A 19,706-nucleotide genomic window follows, 5' to 3' on the forward strand; every position below is an offset into this window, starting at 1 on the left:
CTGTGTAGCAGGACTATTAGAATAATCAGTATTTATACACTGTGCAAAGTGATGTCGCTATCCCAAGGTCTACTAAATAAGACTGTTAGAAAATAGTATAATTCCCCAGTTGTGTACATAACAGGACTGCCAACCAAAAGCAGCCCTCAGTTGAGATGGAAGCAAATTAAGTTTTTGAAAAGAAAACCTATTCAGCGTTCAACGGCTTTGTACAAGCCATTAAGAAAAATATCTTCACTAGAGTCAAATTCTTCCCTGCTATCATCCCACTGGTTCCAATGAAGTTAAACAAGAAAGAACAAGAAAAGATTCAGCTTTTTTTTCCTTAATTTTTTTTCTTATCTTTTGTTAACATGCCACGAATTTGGCACACAAATTATTAAAAAAAAAATCTCTTATGTTTGTTGACTTTAAGATAGATCTGGACCATATCCCTACAGTGAACATACTTTGACCAATAATTCAGCAATTCTAAAAATTTCTGTGGAAAGTACAGATAGGAAGGACAAAATCAATAAAGTGTCTTCGGTAATACAGTAGAAAAGCTTATGCAAACAGAAGATAAAGTAGATTCTGGCAATCTTACTGTAAGTTTTATGTATATAGAAGCATATAATAGTATATTATATATTTGTGTGTGTGTGAATATATATATACACATTAGTATATACTATTATATATACGTATGTGTACATACAATTGTATATGATAGCATCTAATAAGGGGCCCTCCTTGTATTCACAGGTAGCTTCTGCAATAAACATGAATTTGCCTTTACAAGTCAAAGAATGGATGTAAGGGAACCTGGGAGTGCAACCTGGCGTGTATTGGCTGAAACTGGAACTATGGACTGAACTGTTATTGCCATGAGAACTATCTTGACAAAAACAACAACATCAGTTCTGCCCCAAAGATAGTCAAAACATCTGCCAAAAAGGTATTTTTTTTGTTTGTTTATTTTACAGTAAATTCAGCAGGCTGAATAACAGAACTTATATGGCAGTTCAGTCTTGAGGCCAGGCGCCAGAGGCACAGGTCATAAGATATACGAAAAGATCCTGCAATTTTGGGTGCAGAGTTGCAGGAGAGTATTTTTCACACATGTGCAAGACCATCATGCATTTCCTTAAACAATATTTATTCCTTTCTTGAACTGCATCCTGGATCGAACTTTTCATTTTTATCCCTAATTTCAGCCTTTAAGTATGTCTGAAAAGCTCAAGAGTAGAACGAAAATAAGACAACTTTGCTAATAGCACAATTCTGTAACTTGGAGATAAAAATGTTGTGCCTAATGGCTCATGCTTAGTTAACCCCATAAAGAATACACCCTTCAGCTTATCATATGTCAAAACCAAAAGAATTTCAGTTACTTTAATGATAAAAGTAGCCAGTACAGCAAGCTGGACCAATGCCAGAAGATGACACCTAGGAATGTTTACATTACATACTCTATCATTTTTATTGGATTACTTTCTCTTGAAGATGAGATCTATTTAACAGGAGACAATTACTCTGTATCATCAAACTTTCCACATGTTCTCTGCCTTAATGCTATGAAAAAAAGTACAACTCAAACAAATAAAGGAAAGCATATTTAGTTATTCCCCCTGCATTCTAGGTAGAATATTAGATCTGGGTTTTTTTTTTTGAGAGAGAGAGATTATTGCCGAATTCTTTTGTCATATCAATGCATTTCAAGAAATTTTGTATCCACAGTGAAAGAATTCTCCTTAAATTCAGTACTTCTGTGGGATAAAATTCCGTATCTATAGTGATCAGAAACTAGCAGGGAGAGGAACTTCACTAGCTTTCGGTGGATTGAGTTGGTTATTACCAAGGCTTATGCAGGTGATAATAACTGAGTGACTTATCAGCAAAGGCTGAGGGCCTGAAACTCAGGGGCTGCTTCTCTCTCAACTATAACCTCTGGAGCCATTTTTGAAGAGTAGGAGGAGGCAAGCTTCCACTGTGCTGTATTTGACTGCACTGAACTAATGAGCTTAAAATGTTAAGGCAGTTGTACAGATTGGGAAGAAATGTTGAGATAAAGGGCTAAATGCACTGTAAATCTCCATGTGGTAATAAAATATCAGTATAACCATATGCATGATCCTATGCCTGCACCAGGGTACTCTGGATTAGTTTAGTCTTCAAGAGGTAATCATACAGAGTGTATATAAAAGAACTAAAAAAAAATGCTTGTCACTGTTGTAGGTAAATTTCATGAATTTTGGGAGTGAATTCTCTACACCTTTAATATGCATTACAGGTAATTTTCAGAACTCATCAAAGTGTATCATCATTTACACAACCTGGCCCATGATATTTCTTATAGCTTTACAACAGTGAGCAGTATGGCTAGAGAGCATGCCCCCATCTGCACACTATGGCTAGAGAGTATGTCCCCGTCTGCGCACGTTAAGTGTACTGCCATTTCTTCATAGGTGCATCCTATTCATTTCATCCTGATTCCAGGATGTCTCAAGATCCCACAATACTAAAAAAAAAAAAATGCTGTTTAAACAAAATTCAGACTCTTCTTTGCTCAGCAAGTGTTTTTGGTGCCTCTATTGGCTGCTAGCCTCCTAACGTATTAGTTCTTCTGGTGTTTTTCCATAGCTACGTTCATTTTTAAAATACCTTCAACATCTCAAGAGTGATCCATGGGCTTGAGCTATCTTTCATTCTTTTCCATTTCATCGGGACACTTTTATTACAGGTTTTTTTTTAGCTCCCCATAAAGAAACTGCCAGTTTGAATCTGCTTCCAGGAGCAAAGCCAATGTGTCATTCTGCAATAGGGAGATCAGATTAAAAAGAGCTTGCTCACCAGAACACTTAAAAGACCTCTTGTTTCACCTGCCTAAGACTTTTTTTTTTGTAAATGCCTCTCTAATTTTCTAGGGACACTATTAGTTACCAACTGCACTTTTTCAGGTACATGTCCCTAGAAGTACATTAACTAAGTGGAAAAAAAAAAAAGAAGAAAAACATATTAAGAGTTCAGAATTTTGGCTTTTTTAAAAATAATATTCAAGACAAAACACTAATGGGAAAGAACAGAACACAGTGTACTCTGATCATAAGCTAAAAGGACATACATGTCTTTGACATGAATCATTCTGCTGTCCCAAAACGTGGGAATACGGTGACTGAGAACATGACTTCACTTTTTCTCCTATGTTTGCACAACTCTAAGATGTTGCTACCCCAAAACAGCAAATACCAGCCACAAGCACAATCCCATGTACATGTAGCCGGGAGGCTTTTCATGCTTGAAGTACTGTAGTTAATTCTAGCTCTTGTAAAAATGAAACAAAACTACCATTAAATCCTCAATGTAAAAAGGACTCTTAAAGCATTTAGAGAAACATGCAGACCATCAAAACTTTGTGAGGAAGAAATCAACTCTAAGAAAATTCATCCCATTTTCACAGAGCCTTTGGATTGTGGCTGTTGTTCACACCAGCGTGGCTCCAAGGTTCCTGGTGCACAGAGGAAGTAGGTGTCACCCTGCAGGTTAGCAGGATGGTGCTAGGGTTCCTCTGCCCTTCCAGGCCAGGCTGTGTCCGCTCACCCCAAAACCCCTGGGTCCTTTCCTTCTTCCACCACAAGGCCATTCACATTTTGCTGCATTCCCGTGCCAAGCCATAGAAGGGGCCATGATGTTTCCCAAATGCTTCTTTGCACCTATTTTTGTTTTCTCTTTGGCTCTCTAATAAAAACCGCAAGTTCTCCTTGCAAACAGTCTCCAACCTTTTATGATTTAATTTAACTAAAGTGATACCTACTCATCTACTTGCTTTTCACCACTAGATTTCCCTTATTTAGTTAATTGATTAATTTAATTTGCCTGATGGCAACAGAAACAGGTGCTCAACACATTTGAGAAATACAGCCACTCTTATTTAGGAGCTTCTGTCAATTTAGAGAGTTGATGGCTCTTGCTCCTCACCTGGTGGCCTCAGGGCTGGTCTCCATCCCACCAGGTTGAGGAGCCCACCTGGGAGCCACCAGAACCAAACATTACTACACCAGCCTTGATTTTATTTTTTTTCTGGTTTTGGTGTTGCATTTCCCAGGCTGGCCTTGCCTGAGCACCACTGCCCAGGCAAGCGGTGGATATCCCTCAGGGGTCCAAGGGAAGCCCAAAGACACCAGCGCTCCCTCACGCTTCCCCCATTCAACCCTAATAATAATAATGTTTAAATTTTTAATGAAAAAACAGTGGGGGAACCTGCAGCCTCACACCGACACCAGTGCCCCAGGCCACAGCATGGCAGGGAGGCGGCATGGGGCTGGGGGTCGGGGCAGGGCCCGGACCAGCTCGGCCCGGGGAACCAGGCGGTGGGGGCGGAACCGGGCCGGGGGCGGGGAGGGTTGCGGGGCCGCTGGGGCCCGGGCCGGGCGGGTTCCGCCGCGGGCCGCGCTGCTGCCGCCCGCCCCCGCCCCGCCCCGCCGCCTCCTCCGCCCCTAAGTGAAGGCGCCGCAGCGCGCAGCAACAGAGCCCGCGGCGAGCCGAGCCCAGCCAAACCGAACCGAACGGCGGCGAGCCGAGCCGAGCCGCGCTTGGCGCCGCCGCCATGGCGAAGGTGGGCAGGAAGGGCTGGGTCTGCCCGGCCATGGTGAAGAACAACTGCCTGCTGCTCAGCACGGTCACCTCCATGGTGCTGGGTGAGTGCGGCGCGGACCCCTGCCCTGCTCCCGCCCTCCTCCTTCCCCCGGCGGCCGCCGACGCCCCGGCCTCGCTCCCGCCGCGGAGCCGTTGCGGCCGTTAACGGGCGGCGCGGGCCGCTCCGGGGCGGCGGGAAGCGGCTCTGCGGCAGCGCGGCCCCGTGCGGCGCTTCGGCGGGGGCTCGGGGGCCGCATCGCTGCCGTGGACGTGGCCCCGGGGCCGCGCGTGCCTGGCCGGGGTCTGAGCGGGCCCTCGGGCGCAGCGTTGGCCCCGTCGCGCCTGCTCGTGACCGTTGCGATGCGGGGAGAGCATCCTTGGCGGGGAGATACCTCCGTTGGGTATGCACTCGAACCAGGCCACCAGCAGCCTTTGCTGCTTGGCGCTCTTCTTTCCCAGCAATTTACCCGTCCTGATGCTTTTTGGGTGGGTTGTAGCCATTTCTGTGCATGTCTGTTCCGCTGAGTACGGCTCCTGCTGTGGGGGCTCCCCACAACTGGTTATCAGCTGCGATCGGAGGGGTCCACGAGTGTGCTCCGCACAAGCGTGTGCTGCCTGCCGGGCACTCAGCACCTGAAGGAGCTTCACCCCTTCAATAAGGGGAGAGATTCTTTTGTGATTACAAATCACAGGTGCCAAGGGCTTTCGTTGAAAATCTCCTGTAGCAGCTGGAGGTGCTAAATGCCAGCCTCGTCTGGAAATCTGGTCTTCTGGGATATATGTGGACGTGCACATCTGCACAGTGACTTTTCCAAGTGTTGCCTTTGGGTGCACTTTTATGAGCTGTTGACTTATTTCCCAGTGGCTGAGATGGATAAAGCCTACTTACTTCTCATTGCCTTCAAGCATATGCAGGAAGAACTGCAGTGTGTGACGTGATCCTGCAGGCTGGTAGTTCTGAAATGAGGTTTCCTCAAGTCGCACTGAGCCTGGCAAATTTGTCAAAATGCTGAGACCTAGCTGCCCATGTCCTGGCACCCAAGCATCTCCTGTGTTTTTAGCCTCTCTCCTTGATACACTAGCATTAACAGCGCTCCATGATGCTCCGTGAAATGGCAGAGTAAGTCCTTAGACAGATTCCCTGCATTTTGTAGCAAATTCCTTTTTGCAACAAGCTGTGTGTCTGTCACATTTTCAATATTTTCGGGAGGTGAAAGAACTTATACTAGAACAAAGAAATCCTTGTAAAAATGGCTGTAGTTATGGTGCCTGTCACCGTTAAATGTCATCTCCTTTTTATAGCCTGAGGAATGTTTGCAACAGACCAGCTGTGCTTAAACCCTTTGTAATTAAACTTACATGGTTCTTTTTTCTTAGTGCACCCTAGGTGACGACTTTCTGGTTTATTCCCTCAAACTAAGATAATTAATAATGTGACACTTGCAAGCAGAAGAGAGTATCATCCTTTTGAAGGCAGATATACATTAGGACTTTTCAGAAGAGTATGTGTGAATGGTACTAATTAAGGCAGAAAGTTAGTGAAATATATTGTGAAGGCTATTCCACTTTGCTGGAAAGTGGATTACCAGACCCTATTGAATGGAATCATGTTTATCTGTATTAGACTTTTGTTCAGAAATGTAAGAGGATGAAATGATTATTTTTTCCCTGCTACATTTTCCTTCATCATGATACTAAGTAAATTCAGCCTTGACCTAAAGCCCCTCAGAGCGCATCATTATCAGAGCCATGTTCAGCCTTTTGAAGCAGTATGCTTATCTTTACTAATATCCTGACTCTGCTGAAAATTTTTGGTGGTTACTGGTTGCACCTGTGTCAGAAACTGAAACCTCTCCAGACTTGGAGCACTTTCCCCTTCCAAAGACTTTTCTTATTGGGAGCTTTGCTCTGTTTGTCACTCATATATCCAAAGCATTGGGGTTTCTTTCAAAAGAGTCTGAGGAAAAAAATCTGTTTTAAATATAGCTTAGCAACATCAAATCAGATATGGCTGAATTATTCAAAGAAAATAATGCTTGGAAAAATATTTGACATTCAGTTACTTTCTTGACTTGCCTAACATAGGTTCCAATTAAGAGAGATCTATGAACTCATATTTGGAGCGTGAAAATTGCAGACTCTCAGATTTAGGGCTAATTCTGAGACTTGTTAGTCTCATCTCTGGGTGAGATTTGCCTGAATTCTGGGCCTCAGAAGTTTGTTGTCCCATAGCTCTTAAGGCATTTGAAGAAATAGGAGGCATGATACTTTGTCCTGAAAGTCACCAGAACTGTCTGAAAAGCTTTACTCCAACCGTATGCCAAATGACCTTTGTGCTGTAAGCTGTCAGAGGGAGGCAAAGGGGCAGGAAATATCAATGAACTGTCTGGAAAACATATGGACAGGGGTGGCTGCGTCTTCCCAAGTTAACGTGAGCAGTGGCCTGTTGCTGTGGTATGCCAAGAGCACAGCAGTGATGCTACAGTAGTGCAGGATTGCTGCTCGGTTGTGTTTCCTTTGCACTGCAAGGAAGCAGTGAATGCTCAGGTGACTTCTTCCCTGGACTTGCCTGGGTTGCCTATAGGAGGCAGAGGGAGGTGGGGAGTTAGCCCCAGGTCAGGAGTTTGGGTTGCAAAAGAAGGGATGTCTTACATCCCTCTCCTCTGCTGGCCTTCCTGAGTCCAAAGCAATCGATCTAAACAAAGCAATTTAAGTCATCTTACTTAAAGTGAATCCGCTGCCTTTCATATAGAAGTCAACAGAAACCCAAAATATCCTGGAAATGTACTCACCCTGAAGCAGATGTCTAGCAGAGCTGGTACAAAGCACAGCTGGGAAGGGAGAGCTCGTTCACACTTTGTAAGATTCCTGGCTTCTCCCTTTTACCCGCACATTTTCTGTCAGGGATCACTGCTGCAAGGCCATCAAAGCAGTGATCAAGATAGAAGGCTGAAGAGAAAGGTAAATGATTATTCATTCAGTAAGCTGTGGGACCTAGCCTAATACCACATATTCCAGTATATGGCAGTGTCTAGTGCCATATTCGTCAGAAAGTTGTGAGTTACGATATTTAAATGGAAATAGCCATCCATCAGGAAAGATGGCAATGAGCAGGTTTTCCTTCTTCAGACAGAATGTCTGTAGAAGGGGTTTAAAGTTATTTCTGTGTAGATCAGGTGAAAACACTCTTACATATTGCGCTTTCTCCCTTCTTCCTCTTTCTTCCTCTCTTCATGAATATTCATATATATCAGCCCTCAGGCTTAGGATCTTAAAAGCAGGGCTTTCTTGTGGTAGATCGCCCTGTGACAGGAGGCATGGAGCAATGCTCGGAGAATCAGGAAAGGAAGTTGGAAGAGGCTGAGGCAGGAGCCGGGAGCTGTCCAAGGTGTTCAGACAGCAGGAGCTGATGAAGCACAGGACTGCTGGAGCCCTGACAGGGAGAGGAAGGTGGGGAGCGAGCATCGCACCTCTCTGGCATCTCCAGCATGCCTGAGCACCTGCTTTTGCACCTTGGAAATCAGGAAGTTTTCTTAGCCTCATTGTAAGATCAGACACCCAACTTGTCCCATTCCCTCTCTGGAAGATAGTCACAAGCATCTCGGCTCCCTTTCTGCCTACTCTCTTGATGTAGTGGTTACATTATACATAGTTCTTATCTGTAGCACAAGCATTGCAGAAACTTTGAATCATAGAGCTGTAGTTTCTTTTCAGGGTCACTCCAGTCGTTCCAATAGTCCATCTGTCAAAACTTCATTCTTTGTGATTTTAACAAGAATAGCTGTATTATCTTAGAATACTGAGTAGTAATATCTCAGTATAATAATATGATTACTATGTGAGTGTCTGATTTAGAAGGAAACAAATGATCAGGTGTATTCAAGAGCTGCCAGCTGTAGCTAGGAGGGCTAGGTACCCTCTCTAATCACATACCAGGAGGTTGGACAGCTGCTTTTAAAGGCACGAGCACCTGTCAGTGCAGTGTCCACACATGGTAGCCTTACTGGAAGCCCACCAGTGTGTTCCTGCGAGAATGGATGTTTCACAGGCCGAAGGAGCAGCAGGGCAGTTAACAACATCCCCCGCAATTGATGGCTTCTTGCCACAAGAGAGACCATTCACAAGCCAGGGAGCGCATTGTGGTGCTGAGGCCAGGCAGGCTCACTTGCAAAGGTAGCCTGGAAACGCTGAAACAGAGAGCCCTGTAAGATTGTCCAGGTTTTCGCAATAAGGTGTTCGGATTTCTGGCAGCCATGGTTTAAAAATGAAAAGCTTGCTGTGCAAGCTTCACAGCAAGGATTCAATATTCTTCAGTTCCTTTTCCTCATACTTTTACCAAGAAGTAATCTAGCAGTTTAGATTAAGCTGCTTTCTTCTGGGCCAGTTCGCTTACACAAGGCAATGTGATCATTACACAGAGTGAAGACAATTGGTTGCTCTGGGAAATATATTAGCAAACCAGAGCTGTTTTCTTCCTAGCAGGGAAAAAATGAAGGGAATATAGTAAAGCAAGTAAGTTATTACCCTCTAGGTTTCTGACAAGGGCAGTTGAACAGCAAACATCTGATCTTGTTCATGAGTTCTGAAACGTAATGTTTTAATTACTTGAAATGTATGCTAAATGCAGATGAGACAGCCTGAATTGAATGTAGTCACCTCGAAACATAACAGAAGACTCTGATGTTCCTACTGCAATTTGGATTTTTCATGTATTCCTTATGACTTTTTCGGTCTTCCCAAGCCATTGTGGTACTCTGCCTGTTCTTCTCTATCATGCTCCAGACAATTTGATGCAGGCCAGATTTGGTTCAGAAAGCTGTGTAGCACTGCAATTGTAAAAGAGTCTCTGGTTGTTTCTATAGACAAAAAGTGCAATGCAGATGGCCAATATTGTCTGTTGAGAGTCTCATATCCTGCTGAGGCTCAAAAATGCCCAGCAATCAGAAAACCGCATAACAAATGAAAAGAAAGATAACTGAAGTTAAGCACACTTCCGTATGCTAACAATTCTAAGGCGGTTTTTCAACAAAGGGAAACCAACTTTTATTTGCTCCTCTGACATAAAGGATTTCCCTGTTCTCCATGTAATATGTGTTCTATTTTAACACAAACCTTGGATTTTACTTCATATGCACAGATCACACCAGTATGACTAAAAGCTGAGCACAGAGATCAAGAATACTTTGCAAAGCTTTATCTATAAAAAAAGAAAAAAACACCTTTGGAAGGAATGAACCTCAGGTCAGTTCACACTTTTATAAATTCCCGAAGCTAGAAGAGATACTGAAGTTGGTGAAACATTCTTGAGACTAACATTCATTAGACTAACAAGCCTAATGAAAACACCAGAACATTGTTTCCAATTTCTCAGAATTATTTAAGGGAAAATTGTAAAATATTCTTTAGATCCAAAGACAATTTACAGACCCAGGAATCAGCTAATGCTCAAGTGACAGTTGGGCTATTTGAAAATCTACCTATTCTTTTACAAGAATAATCACAGCAGGATTTGTGAGCATATTTACTAGCCTGCCTGTAATGTTTACACATGCCTCCAAAGATTCCATGTAGCACATGGTGACAGTTTCCATGGATTATAAATGATCTAACCCTAAATATTTTCACAATATCTTGCAAAACAGGCCTTTCTTGTTCTTTGAATGCTTTTGGAACCACGGACAACTTGGCCTTGCTTAATCTGAACCAATTTTCCAGGTCATCTGTCTGGTTTCTCAACACTTTAGTGTGTTCATTAGTTTCAGAAGAATGGGGTTTCTGCAAGTCACTATCAGTCTGTCTTTGCCTTCCACTGAATTGCTTTTCCAGCTGCTTATCTCAATTTATTGCAGTCAGAATCATTTGTCTTACAGCAGAGGGATGGCTAGAACAGTCTGTGCTGCTTACTGTCCATTCCTGTCATGTCCATTTAAGACCGAAGATATGACAGGAGTCACGATTTGGCAAATATAGCCAGTTACTACCCTTTCACCTCTCTCATTTCCTTGCCAACCATTTAGTTTCCTCTATGTTTCTGAGATCTGAAATGAAGATGCGCATTTCTAGAAGCGTGCTGTTGAGCTAAGAAGTTGTCCACTCGGGGCTCTGGGAGAGCAGCAATTGCTATGGAACAGTACATATACGAAGAGGATATTAGTGGGTCTTTAAAAAGAGAAACAAGGAGTGTTAACTTTGTGGCTGGCACTGGAAGGGTGTTATTGGCAGGGTAGTTTGATAGGCCACATGAGCAAAGTGTTTAGATTGTTAGCAAGTGTCCCAGCAATCAGGAACACCAGAACTAGAGACATGGCAGTATCTCAGATACGTGACAGAAGGTGTCCAAGGGAAGTATGCAGCCCATTTAGCTAAAATGGGGTGGATGTGGAGATACGGAGGAAGCAACAAGATGTATACGTGCCTAGCTGACTGCAGAGAAGAGGCTTCCAAATTACCTATGGGTGGGGTGGAGAGTGGCAGTGTTTTTAGAAGTAACAGATAAAAAGGGCCCTGGCAAAAGTTTGCAAATGAAGAAGACCAAATGAGCACTGTCACCTTACATTTCAATTTTATCGTGAACCCCAGGAAGGTGAGATGGAAAGGTACCTGCTGAGTCATCATGTCTGGCTTATTGCTGCTTCAGGCTACACCATGTCATATATGTTTCTGTAATGGATCATCCTCAGCTGCTAGAACCTGGGTGGCTTTCCATGCTGCTGCGTGGCTATACTCACCAGTCAGCCATCTGATACTTGAGAACCTTCTTACAGATTCAAGCCTAAATGTGTTCAGGTTCAGTCTGCGCCAGTTTGTTCTCAGATCATATAATGCTGCTCATTATAGTATTCAGCCATCTGCTATATTTCTAGAGAATCCTCCTGTGTGTTGGACTAAACAAGGTCTAATCTCCTTTCATAAAGCAGACCCTTCACTGCCTTCAACCCCTTCTAGTGCTTCTTTGCATGTGTTCCAATGTGAGGTCGCTCTGAGAAGCCTTGCTGAGTTTCACACAACACAGGACACATCAGAACAGTTGCCTGCATTAAGACACTTCCAAACTCTTGAGGAATATTGGCTGTACAATTACAATTACAATTAGTACAGTTTCTGGGAGGCAATTGTCCTTTTCATAGATTATTTAGTTTATGACATCATCTTTATGATATGGCATTATTTATTGAGGGAATTACATTTTTTTCTGTAATACAGAAATGACTGTAATAAAAGATAAAGCAGCATCATAACTTTTTTTTTCTTTTAGTATACACTGGCTGTCTAGCTTTATTATTTTATCGTGACTTCCTCAGCTAGAAATTACATCTGTATTCTGAAAATATTTGGCAGATGAATGGACATGAAAAACACCTACAGCATATTCACATAAATGGAAGGAAAACTGAGACTGAGGCTACTGGAGGAGATTTAGGGATTATCTTACTGCTTTGTCACTTGGAAACTGCAATTTTGGGATAACAGCATATCTGCAGAGTAATTGTTACTCATAATCATAGGACACTGCCTATTATTTTCCTTTTCCTAGGTGAATGGCATATCGTCTTAACATAGCCATGCTTGGTTTGGCTCAGAGTAGCGTGACTGGTGTGCAGGGCTGTGCTATAGAGAGGGAGTAGTGACTCTGCTACAGGCTCTGGTGGCACAGAAAGCTGTGGGGATAGGGGGCTTTGCCAGTGGCAGAGGCCTGCACGCCTGCTCTGAAAGGCTGGCTTTTTCTGTTTTTGATGGCTTTTGCTCTCTGGCCAGTACTGAACATTTCCTTCATTCCCAAAGGTTCATTTTAGGGAGCCTCTGTGCACTGCACCTTTCCTCATGCTGTAATCAGATGATGGCATCATTTATGTGAAGGAATTTACAACTGCTGCACCCACAGCAGGCTTATCAGAGGAGGGATGCAGAAGGTCTCGCCACAACAAGGGTACTAACACACCTTCCTTAATGCATTCCAGAAGGATGTTTTCCAGAAGACCGGGATGTGACTTTGAGCCTTTCTTCTTCTGCAGTATTTCTCAGAGGACTTTTCTCTACAAATTCTTGTAAACAAACTGTCAGCCTGGAAAACAACAGCATCCAGAGAATTAAGATGTGCTGGTATACGACTGAATGCTAGCAAGTCTGAATCCCAGCTCTGTGGTTGCGTGCAGTTTTCTAACAATCTTGGTTTTCATTCAGTGTAGGTGCTTATTAGAAAGAATGCTAACTTACAAGTTTACATGTTTAACAGCAAATGTATAAAACTAGGAAAGGGTAAAAGTAAAGATAAACATGGCTGAATTAATAAGTGTAATAATTTCTTCTACATCCTCCATTTTAGAATTGTGTAGTTGGCACTCCCTTGTAGTTAAAAGACAGCCAAATATAGTGTAAAACCTCTAGGCAGAGTAGAAACAAAATTGATTTTATACAGTATTGCTAAAGGACTGGAGCTGTATGGTAGACTGAAAAAAAAAAAAAAATCCCTGTCTGTGTCGCAATCTGACATAGTGTACATTTTATACTTCAGAATGAATTCAGTGAACTTTGTCATCCAGCTTTTCAATCCAATTAATCTACTATAAAGATAGTCCAATTAATACCCATCATTTTGATAAAGTAATTACATTGTTTGGTCTGTCGCGTGTATGACATCAGAAACAACAATATGAAAAGATTAATTACTTTATTAATACTATAGTCTTGATTACTATAGTACAATAAAAAATACCAGCCTTGAACCATGAGACATACCCACATTTTTTTTTTCAGTGCTGTATCAAAGAAGAAAATCCCAGAATTTCTCCATTTTTTCCATCAGAATCAGCAAAAATCACCAATTCAACTCTGCAGAAAGAGTGTTTCAATGTTCTAGGATTACATGAAACTAAGAAAAAATCAGTTCCGTATTGTTTTGTTTTTCCACATAGGATGTGATGTATTTTCAAACGCACCATTTTATAAAACTAATAAATTTTTCTCCAGTAATATTCCCTGCATTTCTTTTTTCATGTGAGCAGTTCACTGCCAAGAGTCCTTCCTATTATGAAGTCCTTTCTATAATGAAGATGTTTTGCCTTTTCTACTGTGCTGTGCACATGTATGGAGTCCTTCACAATTAACAGCACAAGGCCCCTTGTTGGTGTTGTCATCCATAAGCACAAATACACAACAGAAAATCCTACCTGTTAGATAGGTATTTTGTCTGAATTAGATTCTCTTTCACTCAGACATAAAACCAGGAATGCCCATATGTGGACCTCAGTTGCTTGCCTCTAACTCTTGCATTGATTTGCTTGTGAAAGAGGGAAGTAAAGAAGGTAAAAACATGATGTGTCATGTCATCTTCTGAAAGATTGAAAGTTCTGAAGAGCATCAAACTCAAGATGTTAAGGATGTAAACAAAGAGAGTCTCTTCACACTGTTGTCCTGGTTAGACGAAGATACCTTGTGTTCTCAGATTTTAAATTCAAAACTGATTTGAGTCGACCCCACATAACTGCATAAAAGTGCCTTCAGGACTTAGCTGTGCCTCCATGCCCATGAAAAAAGTAAACAGTTCTTGCATTTGTTTGCTCGGACTGGTTGATAAGAGGAGTCAGCATCCTGCTCCCAACACATTTTTAGGTTACAATAGCTGTAGTAAAATTTCTGACACTCTCCATGTATGATAATACAAATGAGTTGTGAAATGATGGGAGGTGACCAGGGTGCCTGTTTCTTTTTTCACTTGTTTCTAAATTTGCAGCTCGAACTTTACAATAGTTGAAGGAAGGTGCAGTAGTATCATACCTGTTCCCCTGCAGATAATTTGCCTTTTCCTAAAAGAACCTGCACTCTGGTTATAGGTCAAGTGCTTGTGAACAGGGATTCACCAAGTACTGAAATGTCACAGAGTTAGGAATTTGGCTTGCAAATATGTAGACTTTCCAACTTAGTGGCCTCCAAGGACAAAATCTGCTTAATATATGTGGCTTACAACATACGCACACACAGGGTAGACTGGTTCTGCTACCTTCTTGGTAGCGCTCCCAGGCCCTGCAAAGCCTCAGGCTTTGCACATGTGACGGAGTGAGTGCTATGTGTAGCACAGACCCTTGCAGTCCTTCCCTTTCACCAGGCATCACAACAGAAGAAACAGGTCATCCCGTGGAAGGGAATTACATGTTCTCCCTAGCTTTTTGTGCTGGAACTCTTGGGATTGCCTGAAAGATGGGTGCTAACAGATTTTGCTTCACAACGTTTTTCTTCAACTCTGTTGTTCTCTCTGTTCTTTGGCATATGAGACACCCACCTTAAAAAGTTAAAGACATAGTTGTGCTGGGTTTTCACCTTCATCCTTCCCTCCTGCTCAGTACTGTAGAAGTCTTGACCCTCTGTAGCACATGCCACTGAGAAATAAATAGAAGATTGTTCTCACAGTAAAAACATTAGCTAACTTAACTGTGTGGCAGGAAGGGAAAACAAGCAGAGGAGTTCGGAACGGAAGAAAATGGTTTAGAATGGAGTGATAGGAGGAGTGAGTGAAACTAAGTGAGGAAGAGGGCAAGAAGGAAAAAAAAGCATGCTATGCTGTCTTTTAAAAAGCAAAAGTAAGGTTCTCCATAAATTAAAAAAAAAAAAAAGAGAGGAAGGAAAAACCTTAACAAATAAGAGAGTCCCTGCATCCTCTAGAGAGCTTTGTGATTGTTGGAGGTAATTCTGTGTTAGAGTGAAGCGCACAGATGGTGGAGTATGGTTCACACAGACAAAATGGCATTGTAATAAAATAATTACAAGAGAGTGTAATAAGCTTTCTTCTAAACTTGCTCAGGATTTATTTAACCAAAGTAATGTTAAATATCCCAGCAACTATGTGAAATATGTGCATGCTAAACCGCACTTCTTTCTGTGTGTTAGAATTTCCAGGGACAACATTCCAGTGATTTGGTTATTGAAATTGAGATGAAAAAGTTCTATATGAAGAAGTTCTATATTGGTCCCATTTCAGTATGAAAGTAAATTCATTCTGCGTACTAACCTTTTCTGTTGTTGCTGTTATGCTTATTCTTACATTTCAGAGCCAATTTCTAGCACCAGAGAGCATATGCTAACTCCATTTAAACGGTAGCCATATCTTACTTATTTTTGCATACTGAAAAAGTCAGTATAATGATATAATTACCACATTCTGTTAAAGGAATAGCAGAAATAAGGAAGTGAGAGCGGCAATATCATTTCAAAAGATTGTTTGAATGAGGAAAACTTTTATGGTAGTGCCTTTAGACAAAATAGCATCCTTTCCAAAATGAAACAAATGCACATGTGCGAAAGAAAATGTGTAAACTCTTTAAAATTTTTGAGAGAGCATGGGAAATGTTCATAGTGAAATCCAAGGAAGTGGAAAAGAAAATTCTGAAGAACAAAAATGATGGTGAATCATCTGACCTGCTTGTGATCCTGCTAAATATAAAACAAACAAGAGAAGAAAACTTGCCAGCTGTGCAAACATGAGAGTCATCACCTGGAATGAAGGCATGCACTTAGAAAATGTCCTAGATGTTTAGCAGTTCACACCTTCTGAACGTAGCACCCCTGGATGACAGAAGGAAACAAAATATGCACTGATCTTTTTAACTTCTTTGTGAAGTGCAGTGGATCAGAATTTGTCCTCTTCCTTCTTTGCTGTCTGGAAACCACCTGGGCTCTCCCCTGACCATGCACTACAGTGGGAGTCGTTTCAGTGATCTGTAGTCCTATCCCATGCATGCATCTACAGCTGTGCTGGTCATACTGCACTTGTAGCCTTTCTCTCTAAGTGCCAACACTCCCTTCTAGACCATGGTTCTTCTGACTATCTGGGGCAAGATTGGTGTTTTTCTGGCAGAGATAACACCTATTGGATGTCTGTGCTTGTTAGGATTCTTGAGGCCCTTGAAGAATTGGGGTTCAAGGGCCACTTGAACTGTTATCTTTGCAGGATCAGAATAGGAATGGGTAGGACTCTGATGTGATAAGGAGCTTACTACAGGTATATGGCTGTGATTGTGTCATGTAGGGCTACGGTTAAGTTTGTGCCAAAGCATGCGAAGGGGGAAAATCTCTTCCACTGTATGGTACAATGGGCAGAGAGCTGGGCCTGGGACACCTCACCGCTGTGAATATCTTGCATACTTCAGAAACATGGGCTGATGGCTCTATCTAGTATGTGAAGTTTAATACTATGCACTCTATCATAAAATGGCATTGCACTGCTTGTGGTAAACATACAATCCAGTCTTGCAGCAATTTAAGCATAGGCCTTTCCTTAGGCATGCGAATAAACCAAAGCTAAGACAATACATATATTCTCAAGTTCAGCTCTCCACAGCGGCATTTGCAGGATCTAAACTTTATCAATTTACCTAGATAAATGTAACTATTTTACAAGTAGAGTTTTATCAGTCTTATCTCAAAGTGCAGACTAATTCCTTTCAATCCATTTGGTTCAGCCTCTAGATTAAGAGTAGAGGTCTTTGTGTGTCTTCTTTCTCTGTTTAAGGGTGTTTACATAATGTTTTGAATGTTTTTGAAGCCATTAAGATTCAAGGTATTGCAAGGAGGTTAAACTGTTCACTGGCACAGATGACAAATTTTCAGATATCTTCTTTGTTGCTTAAAACAGTCTATTTGCCTGAAATGTTATCTTGTTTTGTTTTGTTTTTTTCCATCTTACTAACAATAAAGACTAGACAGGAGTTTATAATTTGCCCCTCTATTCCTTCACATTGTTCTTCAACTGTAGGGAGAGTGCAAGAAAAGATGGTTCATTATCTTTTTGTGCTATCAGAGCTGAGAGAGAGATTCTGTTAAAATAGCTTAGTCATTCACATTTCGTTTCATCTAACACCCACATGGCATATAGGCTAGTAGAAACCATGGCACAGATGAATGTTTTGGGAGGACTTTTGCAGAAAATTCTTCCTTTCTAGAATGAAGATATGTGAGTTTCTTCTCTAGGACAGATTTCTGGTGCTGTCTGCCCCCACAATATCAGTCAATTAGAAAAGGGGCTGTCTTGTAAGCCCGTTTAATTAAACAGTGCAGCAGCATCTTGGCCACCATCTTTACTGTAGGTGTTTTCCCTGGATATCCCTTTGCAGAGCCTCACTTATCTGTCCTGTGCACCAACAAAAATAAAACTCAGAGGGAAGAGGAGATTCTGTTGTAAGCTCCATAGTATTCTTGGGAGCTCAAGAGTCTACATGAGCCAATGAGGCTGATAAAGTAGACTAGAAGCACCTTCATGTGCTGTTGTAACAATTCTGCTGCAATACACACTGAAATACAGAGGGATATAAATAATTTCATTAATTTCAGGGAAGCTATTAATGTGAATAAGACCTTTCATCACTCTGTGGCTAATGAAAGACCCAAAATGCTCTTGCCTCTCTTTGAATCCAGTAAGAAATTGGGTCTCTTGGTACTCAGGTAAGTTGGAATTGAAACATTACATAACTATTTCCTCTAAAACAGTGATGTTTGTAGTAGAAATAGGTTATAAGGCACTGAAAAGAAAAACATGCGTAATGCATTTTTCATTTCTGTGAACCCAGAGTAGGAATATGAAAAAAAAGGATAAATAGTAAGCAAACAAAATGCACTTCATTAAATTTCGGTTTGAGAGCTTCATGAATTCAAAAATATGTGCAAATTATGAATCTACAAAATTCTGTAATCACGTAAGGAAACAACAGCCATAATCCCCTCTAAATAATAAGGACCAGATTTCTTGTACCAATGATTTCCATTTCCTCCCTCACATTGAAATAGAAAATAAAGGAATTATCTGTAAGACTAAAGAAGATTATCTTTTGGCCTGGAATTTATTTTCTGATTTGTCTAGGTAGCCAGAACCATTTGCTAATTAAAACCAAAGAGTGCAAATGAAAGTGCAAATGTGCACACTTAGATTGCTTATTATACAGATACCCTGGTAGTCTGTGCATATACTGGAATAATATGAGTGAGAAATATGCAGAAACTTTCTTTTCTTGATGAACTTTCCAGAAATTACTAAATGAATTTAATGATTGACATCAAACTGATTTTTATTTTCTTGTAAGAGTGGCAATTACTGAACATGTTGCTGCTGGTATTATATATATGTATATGTACCTCTATCTGTGTACCAATATGTGTATAGGGACATACATTTTACCGAATACAGATTACTCAAAATACTTGTATCACATTACTTGTTTTTGACTGGATTGATCATCAGAGGATTAAAACAGAATTTTCCCCTAAAGAAGCACCTAAAGAAGTCTTCTCAGTTCAAAAATATATGCATTGTGCATTGTGCTGTTTTTACTACCAACAATGCACAGGAAAGAAAAGACATGCCCAAAGGACAGGAGATTTTTTTTTTTATTGATCTTCTATTTTTCTTAACTCTTCTCCATGTCTCTCTCATAAATTACAGCTGAGAACCTAAATGTATCATGTTTTGTGTGTTTTTCAGGTATTGGAATTGGTATGCTGGTACGGGAATACGGTAGTCTCTCTAACCTGGATAAGTTCTACTTTGCTTTTCCCGGGGAGCTGCTAATGAGAATGCTCAAACTCATCATTCTGCCGTTAATCATATCAAGCATGATCACAGGTATGATTTGGATATGGTGTTTTTCACTGGTAGGGGTAGCACCGGGGTTTGACTTCACATCCTAAAAGAAATAACCTTTAAAAATCTTTTATGGAAATCTGTAATAAAAGGATAAATTGCATACATTTAGGTTTTCTGTGTAAAAAAGGCATCCAAAAAGCTGTAGGATAAAAAAAAAATCCATCTATGAGCCTCTCTTTCTGTTTAGTTCAAAGGACAGTTTTTTGGAAGTGCAAGTGAGTGGGTAGACTGCATAGCCAAGGATGGGGTCATGGAATGATGAGCAAAACTTCCCTCTTTTGGCAAATGTAAGGAAGCCATTGGCTGGACTCCCAGTCTTGACGTACTGGCATTTGCAACCAGTCCCCCCAGTAGGAGAGATCTGAGAAGATTTGCAGGAGCACACCCAAAGTGAAATGAAGGAACTGGCTGTCAAAGAGACTTTCTTAAATAAAGAAAACAGAACAAACTTGTTTTTGTTCAGGGA

General features: G+C 41.3%; 1 protein-coding gene across 1 annotated transcript in view; it reads left to right on the plus strand.

Moving 5' to 3' along the window:
* Positions 1–4,581: 4,581 nt before the first annotated feature.
* SLC1A1 (solute carrier family 1 member 1) overlaps positions 4,582–19,706 on the plus strand; it is a 46,470-nt gene continuing 31,345 nt past the window's right edge. The window contains exons 1-2 of the mRNA XM_088521011.1: positions 4,582–4,676; positions 19,079–19,219. Coding sequence (XP_088377137.1) covers positions 4,586–4,676; positions 19,079–19,219 — 232 coding nt within the window. The 5' untranslated portion in view covers positions 4,582–4,585. The remainder of the gene's footprint in view (positions 4,677–19,078; positions 19,220–19,706) is intronic.

This window comes from Tinamus guttatus, unplaced genomic scaffold (genome assembly GCF_059628265.1).
Source record: "Tinamus guttatus ecotype Peru unplaced genomic scaffold, ASM5962826v1 Tinamus_guttatus_pri_ptg000110l, whole genome shotgun sequence".
In the NCBI taxonomy this organism is placed as follows: domain Eukaryota; kingdom Metazoa; phylum Chordata; class Aves; order Tinamiformes; family Tinamidae; genus Tinamus; species Tinamus guttatus.